Source organism: Pyxicephalus adspersus, chromosome 10 (genome assembly GCF_032062135.1).
Source record: "Pyxicephalus adspersus chromosome 10, UCB_Pads_2.0, whole genome shotgun sequence".
NCBI classification, from domain to species: Eukaryota; Metazoa; Chordata; class Amphibia; order Anura; family Pyxicephalidae; genus Pyxicephalus; species Pyxicephalus adspersus.
Genome location: NC_092867.1, coordinates 21,992,594 through 22,003,299, shown reverse-complemented (window position 1 = coordinate 22,003,299; position 10,706 = coordinate 21,992,594). Strand labels below are relative to the sequence as shown.

The following is a 10,706-nucleotide window of genomic DNA, read 5'->3' as shown; positions in this document are numbered from 1 at the left end:
TTCCAACTAAAGATCTGCACATCAATTAAAAAGTAACAAATTAGAAAGTTATAGTTACAACTTATGCTAATAATAAGTAAGCTTGTGATCCTTTTTTTTTTTTTAATTCTGTACCTCCAAGATGTAACAATAGGGTTGATATATATATATAAAAAAATAATGAAAGAAAAGTAGAATATAAATCGGCTTACCTTGTACCGGAGAGCCTGGTGGATGTCAGAAGCGAGCTGACCCTTCCACCATGACCCTTCTAGCTCCATCTTCTGAGACTTCAATAGGACCAAACGCAAAGAAGTGCAGCCTGCAAGACAAGAGCCGGTTAGCTTTAAGAAATAAAAAAAAAAGTTTTCAGCCAGCATTTAAATCAGCTTTAAAGTGTACATACAAAGTGCTCATCTGATAGACCAGCAACTAATCAGCTCATCATAATATAAAAAAAAGGAGCTGAGGATCTCTGTTTGCACTTAATTAAAATCCCACCAACAGAGGATTAACCCCTTCCTGCCTGACATACTTCCTTGCTGAGGACTCATCACAGCCAGCAAATCTAATTAACATGTTGATGAGAAAGGGAGCTGGCTCACTTTATCTGTACACCAACGCATTGGAAAGACTTGATCCCTTGCAAAGTGATACATAAAAGCTGAGATTTGGGAATTGCTCCAGTAAAAAAGGATATAAATAATCAGATTTGTGATAATATTTGGGATGACCGCTATAATAAAAGTCCGATAGAGATACAATGCCATCAGATCTCTCCTATAGCATGCAATGGTTGATGTCCATGGCTCCAGCCAACAAAGCCCCCCCGCACTCTCACACTGACTCCCCGTGTAAGTTCCCTGCAAAGTCCCCCAGCAATCCGCACCGACCTCGTTCACTGATCAGCTCCGGATCCCTGCTCGCAGCCCAAGCACATCCCGTCCGTCCTGTAAGTGATTCCTCGGCTGGCCCCGTCCATCAAGCGGCCAGACTCTCCCCATCCATTGTTAAAGGGCCGAGCTCTACTGACTGTATACAAAGCCCAGGCTCGGACCCATGCCGCTGCAGACTTCCACCAATAACAGAGCAGCTTACAAAAGATGATTCTCTATCCCACCAATCACGGAGCGCCTCTTGAACTGGCGATGAACGCGCTGCCGCCCTCCGAATAAGTTTGAGTCCTGTGGGCTACTGTAGGCAGACTTGGGATTTACACATCTGGCACGTCATGGCTTGGGCTGGGGATGTAAAGCCAGGGGGCGTAGAAAAAGCCGAGATGGGCGTGTCTTATGCTCAGGAAACGCCCCGTGTATTATGTCAGGGCGTGGCTTGTTGCGTATGATGAGAGCTGTGCAGGTCACATGGGGACAATGCATTGAAATGCTGCAATGGCTGCTATAAGTCCCCCAGACACTAACACCCCATATCAGTGCAATCTGTGTGTCCCCATTGTGTGTCTGTGTATTACATATCAGCAAGGTCTAACCTAAATAAATCATTTTTATATAGATAGGTCATTTGCAACTCAAATAATGTACAGTGCTGTGTAATATGTTGGCACTATATTAATATTATTATTATTATTATTATTAATAAACAGGATTTATATAGCACCAACATATTACACAGGGCTGTACATTAAATAGGGGTTGCAAATGACAGACAGATACAGACAGTGACACAGAAGGAATAGACCCTGCCCCAAACAGCTTACAATCTAAAAATCCTGATTATTATTCTTCTTAATATTATTAATAATATTATTTATAATAATAATAATATTAATAATGGTTGACTTTTGAATAAGTTAATCATTTTTTGTGGAAGGGTTAAAGATTATAAATTTTGTTAACATAAAAAACATAATGGACTTACCGGTACTTTATTACCTTTCATTCTTTATTAGCTTCCCAGAGTAATGCAGTGCTGTGTCTTCCATAGTTCTTCTCTTTTTCTGTTCAGCATCTCATTTAATGCAATGGGCTTACTTATTGCAATGCATGCCAACTCACAGCATGCCCAATAGTTTTATTACAAATATTAACCAAAAGTCACCAAAATACATAGTTACTTATAGATGTTTTTATGTTGATTCTTTGTAAGCGCTACACTGCCATGGGAATGGGTGTAAGCCGCTATGCAGAACCTGGACTACCCTGGGGTATCATCATCAACAATCCATTAAGGGGTTAATACCCGGGAAATACTAAGCACAGGAATAGGAAACTATTGGAAGGCACACACAGGTTCTCCTGCATCTTCACATGACTTGCTCTAAAGGAATAAATCATTTATGTATCAGACCTGGTGCTTATGTGATTCATTTTTCAGTATTTTATACAAAATACTCCTATAGGGCATGATCCAACTAGAAGTATTTCTTTTCAACTAGGGTTCCTCAAAAGGTTGCTAGGGGTACTTTGAGCAATTTGTGTGTCTCGGATCGATTATCACTGACTCCAATGATCTTTTTTTTCTGTAAAGGTGACATTCTTGCCAATGGCCATCAATGTAAGGGGCATGCTTCCTACTACTGACCACACTAATATTTTGTGGATTTAGTAATTATAGCAGGATTCCACTAAGACTTAAAAATTATAGTCACTGTCTGTGCTCATCTGTCATGTACAGCACTGCATAATATGTTGGCGCTATATAAATCCTGTTTATTAATAATAATAATGATAATAATAAAGGGTTCCCTCATGTTAAAAAGGTCGAGGAAGGCTGCACTATAGCCCATTTTTGAACCAAAATGCATCATTAATGCAAAGCACAGGACATGTTGGTGTGCTGCGTTGCCATTCATTCTAAACTGCACCCCAACACACCCTGCATTGACATGCAGTGTAAAAAAATGTAGCATGCTTTACATTTGTGTGGGATGTGCTTGGCAGCAAAGCTGAATTCATCCTATTAAAACATGAATGGAAATAGGTGTTTGTTTGGTAAAACTTCTTGAAGCCCTATAGTGGAAACAAGGCTTAAGGGTTGATTTATAAAGCAGTAGGGACTGCTTACTTAGAAGTTACTTTGTGAAGTTAACTTAGCCAATAGGAGAAGAAAGCCTGAATGTTGATAAATACCCAGTTATTTTCAAGTTCATTAAAAAAAGGAATTTCATTGCACAGGATTTGTTTCTTGCACAAAATTGCAGTGAACACCAAGTTGCCTGGTTTCATAACCTCAATAAATATTCACCAGCTATTAGAAACTCAACCCCCATGTGTCAGGTCCAGGTGCTTATTACATATTGTATTGGTATTTAATTCAATTTGAAACGGGACTGACTCACATCCATTGAGTTCAATCAATGGAAATGTAGAAAGTTTCTGTTGGCTGAATAGAAGACATTGCCTTTCATTCCCTGTGGTGTATTCCTCGCTCTATCACATGATAATCACATTTAAATGGCGGATGACAGAATTCCTACCTGCCTTAGTCTGTATTGTAAGAAATGTCCTCACAACAAATTTAATACAAACTCCTGTCTACATCTGTTATGGGGGTGGTGAGAATTTGCAGCATTAGAGATAATGGAGTGCCAGCTAAAACCTTGCATTGTATTTTATTCTGCTTTCTCAATATTATACCTTTTATTTGTAATTTGTGTGCATTTCAGCATATGGGAGACCCAAGGCATTGCTCACATGATTCCCCCACAATGGAAACAGAGGTTTCCTTGAGACCAATGGAAGTAGCAAATGTTTGTATCCCCAGTAATTGGCATTGTGATGGAGTTAAAAAGTTAGATGCCCTGTCATCATGATAGTGACTGCAATGGCTGGCCATACCCTAGGTCATTTTATATTGTCTATTCAGGTCAGGTACAATTTAGGGCTCATTTACACTTTCAGTATCAGTTTTGATGCACCTTTGGGATTCTCAAGGAGTGTCCATGCTCCCAAAAAAAAAACAAACACCACTAATTCTGTACAACTTGCAATATGTTTTCATATAGAAGCATTTTCCTCTCCTATCTCATTCATGCCCTGAGCTGACAAAGAAAAATCAAAGAAATCATTGGGCAAGCCAACTTCAACATGAGGGGCACCTGTCCTTAATGCATGGTTACTAGAAGTGGTCTTCCAGGATTGCAAGCTAGGGTTTTGACCCAGCACACTTTCTCAATTATCTGTCATAAGTGTTTCTGCATCACCACAAAGTTTGGAAGTTCTCCTTCCAAACTGGTCATTGCCCCAGTCCCAGTTGCTTTGTGCAGATGAAAAATAGGGGGTTGGTTGGCTGTTAGAAATGAATGAGAACACCCAACAACACATGCACAGCACACATCAATGAGGAATAAAATGTGCATGCCAAGGTGTGAGGTTATTCCAAGAGTATGTAAAACTAAAAAAAAAGTTTCTCTCATTCCCTGCAGTTTTGATAATTACATTATGTTTAAGGAGTGAGAGATTTCATTAGCTCATAGATAAGCTGAATCCACTTTACTGGTCAGGTGTCTGGAAAAGAAAAAATCTCATTAGGGTTTGAGTGGTTCCCAGAATCAGACTTGTGCAAGACTTGATCATTCCTGGACACATCTGATGTTCATAAGGCTATGTACGCATGTGCAATAATTGTCGTTGGAAAGGTGTTTAATGGTGTTGTTTTGACACAAGAAGATGCTTGCACACTGCGGATCTTCAATAAAAAAAAAAATGTGATTGTGAAAGATCCTTTCCAACAACAAATGACTGCACAATCACACTGCATGAATGAGTGCTGTACATACATCACCGTCATGGAGAGGGGAGAATGATGGAGCGGCACCCCGCTGCAGTCTCTTCCCTTTTACTTCCATTAGGATCGTTCGTTGTCCATTGTCCGTGGTACTGCCAGGACGGTCCTTCGGATGATGGACAATGAGCACTGTACACACATAGAATTCTTGTCCGATATCGGCCCTGAGCCGACTATTGGACGAGAACCATTACATGTGTGTACCTAGCCTAGGAGTGGGTGAATGGGCATGGGGGGCTTTTTTTCCCCCAATGGGACCAGTCAGTTTTCTTCATTTTTACCTTCCAATTTTGCATTAGGAATTTGAAAGGGTCAATGTGAATGGTAAACATAGTCTATTGTTTCATGCCAATTCTACATAGGTGCTTCCTGAGAAAAGATTCACACCTCCCCTCAAATTAGTAAGAAGTTTTATCATTGTTAAAGCATACCTTCCAGTAAAATGGTCAAACACTCTGTGCCCTGCCCCTGTATACCTACTTCTCATGGGTGTGAAATGTACCAGAACAGAAGAATATTGGAACTGTAGTTAAACTATGTAGATGATCTTCGCTCAAGAACAGCAATCATAATAATCTCGGGTGAAAATCCAGCGTGTGTACAGTGGTCCAACAACATCGGTCAGTCATCCCCCATAATGGATCGCTAAATTACCAAGCAGGGACCACTGGTGTCATCTCCTATGGAGGAAGACTCAGATGGGTGCCTCCCGCTCCTTCTTCTCCTCCATAGAATCGAATAAGAATTTCTGTGAAGTGCTTGTTCTTTCTACTGACAGTGGAAACAATCAAGAAAGAATACCAAATGTACAGTTTGTGCAAAACTTTACCTAACCCCCATCTTCTGCTGTGCTGGGTCCTTTCAAGAATATTCCTGTGGAATACAGACCAGGCAAAGCATGGTAAAGCCATTCTTGCAAAGGTTCTGTTGGTAGAAGATGTGGGTATGGTATTCTTTTTAGGGGCATTTTTTACCTACTAAAGGTAGGTGATTGGGGCAGGGCCCAGAGAACGTAAACCTTTTTAGTGAAAAGTCTGCTTTAAATAATAATACTTGAGATTGTAATTGCACCACACCTAAGTGCAAAGTGCACAAGAGTATTTCATGTTGCCCAAAACAGCAGATCCACTTGTTATAATACAGAATTCACAACAAAAAAAAAATTGCTTCTAATTGATCGTTATTGACAACACAACTTTTTTTATTATCAAATTTTTTCACAACTTAATTCTGGACCGAGTAACAGGAAAAAATAACATGCAATTTAATCAAGTTTCATTGCAAATTTAATTAAGTGTGATAGAATCATTACAATGCATTAGGAATAAAATTGATATTACACCAATACCCATGCCTTTTAGTGTGCATCAAAGCATCCTTGTTTTGGGGACTGATCATTTTATACAGAAACCCAATGCACATGAATGCAATAAACAATGCTTCTGACCTTTCGACGCACCATAACATGTAAGCATTGCTGTATCAAAAAAGGTCAAAAAAGGATCAGGATCAAGTAAATGAGATAAGCCAACACACTCTGTATTGATAACAAAATAAAGCAGTTGCCAGCATAACATAAAACCCTATTGTGTGCTGAAAACTATTTGTGTCTATTTACATATTTCTGATGTGCTGAATTAACATGTATGTGTTAGCACAGTGCCATTTTTTTAAATGACACCTGAACACACTAAAGCTGAGTACACACTTCCAATTTTTATCGTTCAAAATGAACGACGAACGAACGACGAACGATCGATTGGGCAAAAATAGTTCGTAAAAAAAGTAACCAACGACGCAGACGAACGAGGAAAGTCTTGGAAATGAACGACCGGACCAGCGGATCAGATTGGACGACGATCGTTGACCATCGTTCGTGTGTACGATCGTTCATTGATCGTCCATGGTCTGAGCATGCGTGATGAACGAATGTTCGTTCACTTCCTGTCGTGCACGTCACTTCCTGTATCGCTCAAACGATCGCATCTATTGTGTGTACAATATCTACGAACGATCGTGTCGTTATCTGTATGTACAGGATCAGTGCTATACGATCGTTCGCAGATATCGTGCAGGATCGTTCGTCGTTCGTTTACCAACGATAATAATTGGAAGTGTGTACGTAGCTTAAGACAAAACAGTCCTGATTCCCATGTATTGCAACAGACCAAAATGCCCGTTAATACACTATTGTGCTTTGTGCTGCACTGTGTCAGAACATTTCTGTTGTGTCTTGGCAGCTTATTTTGCACAATATATACATAGCACATTTATGCAATAAAACAACAGCTGTTCAATATTTTTAAAAAAAACCTTAATGAAGTGTCAAATATCAGATTTTCTATACAGATTGTAATACGTTTGCATGCATAGTAATAATTGTATTATTATTCTTTAGCAAAATGTAACTTTTTTATTTTATAGTTAGTGGTATCCGAACTTGTTAACCAAATTATAGGGTTAAGTTCTAAACCACAGGTTAACCAGGACTACACAAGGGTCATATTGTGTTGTGTTACCAGCAGTTACATCTGACATGTTTTTCCTTCACCTTTTTTTATCATAGACACACTAAAATTAAGATAAATTAAAATAAAGATCCAGATAAATTAAAAATGTGGTCTAAATATTAGCACATTAAACTTAAGCACATTGTTTATGTAGTTCAACAAAAATAGATGATATAAAAATCAAATAAAAATATTTGCCTGAACCAAAAAATGTCATAACTGAGTTTAAAAAAATAACAAGAAATTTTTATTAAAGGTCCTAATAGGAATGCAGTCTATATTTTACTCTGATTTTAAAACTTTATTGCTGATATTGCAAAGGTCCATTGCAGCAATGTGCATGTTTTGTACTTTAGAGCAGTTTAGTGCCCCAATACACCGTTCCCAGCACAGAACAATGCATGGGGTTCTATTTATAAGAAATCTGACAATTTCTCAAACATTCCCTGGTGGAAATTAATTTCTGACATTGAAACACATGGACCTAAAAGATTCCCACGATCGTGGGAATCTTTTAGGTCCATGTGTTTCAATGGTAGAAATTGATTTCCACCAGGGAAGTTTTGAAGGAATGTCTGATTCCCTGTTTAAGAAATAAATGGTAACAGTAATGCTTTACTGGGCTTTGTGGTGCTCCTCATTGCTTGGAATTAGTAAATGTAGCCTTTTGTGCATTATAAAGCCCATTCAAATGAAATCAAGTTTAATTCCCACAGAGATGTAAATGGTCCATTCAACAGAATTGTTAGGGAATAGGATTTATCTGTTCTTCTCAAACCACCCAATGTCCGAGTCCATCTGACTTTTTGGTTGGGTAGTTACTTTCTTATTTGCAGAAAGATCTTATACTTACTCTTTGAATGTGGCTAAATGCTTGCTAAAAGTGATGTAGATGGAAAAGAAAGAATGCTTAAACCTATGCAAACACTCACTTTCACATAATCAGTATTTACACTGGGTGTTCTATAGGGTTCAGAAATGAGTATAGTGATTATTTTACATCAGAGGTAGACTGAAGTGCCTAATGCTTTACCGATGAGTTCATCCTAAATTTTTTACCAGTCATTTCTAATGTTCAGGGCTAATTTAAATCTATGGGGTGCATTAAATATGTGTTTTATGTTGTGCTTTAATGAAGGTGTATTATTATAACTCATTGGGGTGTCCTTTTAAAGCAATGGCTCCACAACACAAGTTAGCTGAATGATCTAAATGGGTCCCTACAAAGTATGCTTTTTATGTTTCTTTCAAATCTCCAAAGCTGGAGAGAATACACTTTTAACAGTGAAGCTGGGAGATCCAACAAACCTTTTATGGATCTGGTCCAGTATTCCAAACATTTGCTAGTAAATGACTTTGAAGAAATCCATTCCAGGTTTGCTGGATCACCCAGCTTTACTTGTAAAAGTGTATCCTCTCCTGCCTTGAAGAGCTTTAAAAAATCAGGGCCGTGGTATGCTAATGTTTTAAAAAGCTAACTTTTTGTTCATAGTTAGTAATTACATATGTACATGAGTGGAGTTTATAGTAATTAGGTCTTGTTGACCCTTTTTTGCTCATTGCAAGGCTCAAGGTCTGCCTGAAAACAATAGACTTTACATCTTTATTAACAGGAAACACCTACAATCCTACCCAGGGACTGTCTGATGTTGGCCTACATAGGCTGCCGGAGAGAAATGCATTTCTTATTCATGGTTTTTCAAAAGATAATAACGCTATTTAGTTAGCCAGACATGTTCTTGTTATTGGATCCTAAAAAGTATGAATTGTATTGAAAGTTTCTCTTTAAAGAAGAATAATCAAATAAAAGGATTTAAACAATTTTTGTAATTTTATGAACAAGTTAAATATTATATGAGATTTTAGTGATTGGGATCATATCTACTTTAAAGTAAGATTGGAATAAATGCAATGCCTGGAATTTCACTTCAAAGCAGTTTTAAGCTTCAGCACAAAATGAAAATCCTGCGTGTTTACATTGTGATGTACATGGGTAAGTTTCTTTGAACTCAGATCCTTTTTATTTAAACTACCAGTAAGTCTGATTTACTAAGGACATGCCAGGGAGCATTAAGAATTCTCTATCAGGACTTTATGGCTCATTCACAATATACATGGTGCAGTGCAGTACACAACACCTTCCATAGTGTCTGCAATGCAGAAATATCAGATTTGCATTGAAAGCAATGCCTGATGTTCTTACTATATACTAAGCAGTGAATTATCTTGCACCACTGCATTTTGCAGCCCTTTTGATTATAATTAATGGGGTCAGCGTTGCAATGGACAGAAGTACAAGTGGCTGTGCATTGTGGTGCATTGCAGTATAAAGGTGTGTACACACTTCCAATTTTTATCGTTCAAAACGAACGACGAACGAACGACGAACGATCGATTGGGCAAAAATCGTTCGTAAAAAAAGTAACCAACGACGCCGACGAACGAGGAAAGTCGTTGGAAACGAACGACCGGACCGGCGGATCGGATTGGACGACGATCGTTGACCATCGTTCGTGTGTACGATCGTTCGTTGATCGTCCATGGTCTGAGCATGCGTAATAAACGAACGTTCGTTCACTTTCCTGTCGTGCACATAGTTCCTCTATCGCTCAAACGATCGTATCCATTGTGTGTACAATATCTACGAACGATCGTGTCGTTATCTCTATGTGCAGGATCGGTGCTATACGATCGTTCGTAGATATCGTGCAGGATCGTTCGTCGTTCGTTTTCCAACGATAATAATTGGAAGTGTGTACGTAGCTTAACACATGGCAGCCACATTCATTATAGTGTGAAGTTCAGGTCTTGTCTTTGTACACACGCACCCAATAAATGCAAAGTTTTATCAGATCTAGTAAAGCGTACACTCTTTCTTGTTAAATGCACACGTTGTCTCCACTTGCAGCGTGTCTTCCATCATCCAGAGAAAGCTGTGACTTCTATCATGTACTTTGCATTAAGGAATGTGTGTTAAAATGCTGTCTTCTTACATGCATCTACATGTCCTCTCCAACCCACACATCTTATGATTCATGTAGTTTTTCTTTTTCTTTATGTTACAAAAAAAAGGGATTTAGAATGGTATACGATTAAAAAATATAAAGTAAATAATTATGATTTATAAACATTTTGTGTAGAATCATTTTGTCAAATGTTTATGTTAAAATATACCATAATAATAGTGGTTTAGGCTATATAAATAGACCAAAATAATGACTGCTTCTTTAAAGGGAGCTCGCAATGGGGTGCCTACTGTTGGTCTTTTTACTTCCCTTCTCTATTGGACAGAACAGCACTATCTGTAAAGTTATAATAAATCCTACGGTCTTTGAATACAATCACTAAAAATCAATTTCAGAAAGCCAAATGATACCAATAATCACCCCAGCTGACAAATACTACCCCAACCCTAGCATATCCCTGGGGAAGGCATTTAAGAGTACCATTTGCACTTGGGGTAAACTAGTG

At 38.4% G+C, this 10,706-nt stretch overlaps 1 protein-coding gene across 1 annotated transcript in view; it reads right to left on the bottom strand.

Moving 5' to 3' along the window:
* CCNJ (cyclin J) overlaps positions 1-1,161 on the bottom strand; it is an 11,859-nt gene extending 10,698 nt beyond the window's left edge. Inside the window, exons 1-2 of the mRNA XM_072424162.1 lie at positions 873-1,161; positions 192-301 (exon numbers count right to left, since the gene is read on the bottom strand). Of these exons, the coding sequence (XP_072280263.1) occupies positions 192-260 (69 nt within the window). The 5' untranslated portion in view covers positions 261-301; positions 873-1,161. The remainder of the gene's footprint in view (positions 1-191; positions 302-872) is intronic.
* Between the last annotated feature and the right edge of the window lie 9,545 nt (positions 1,162-10,706).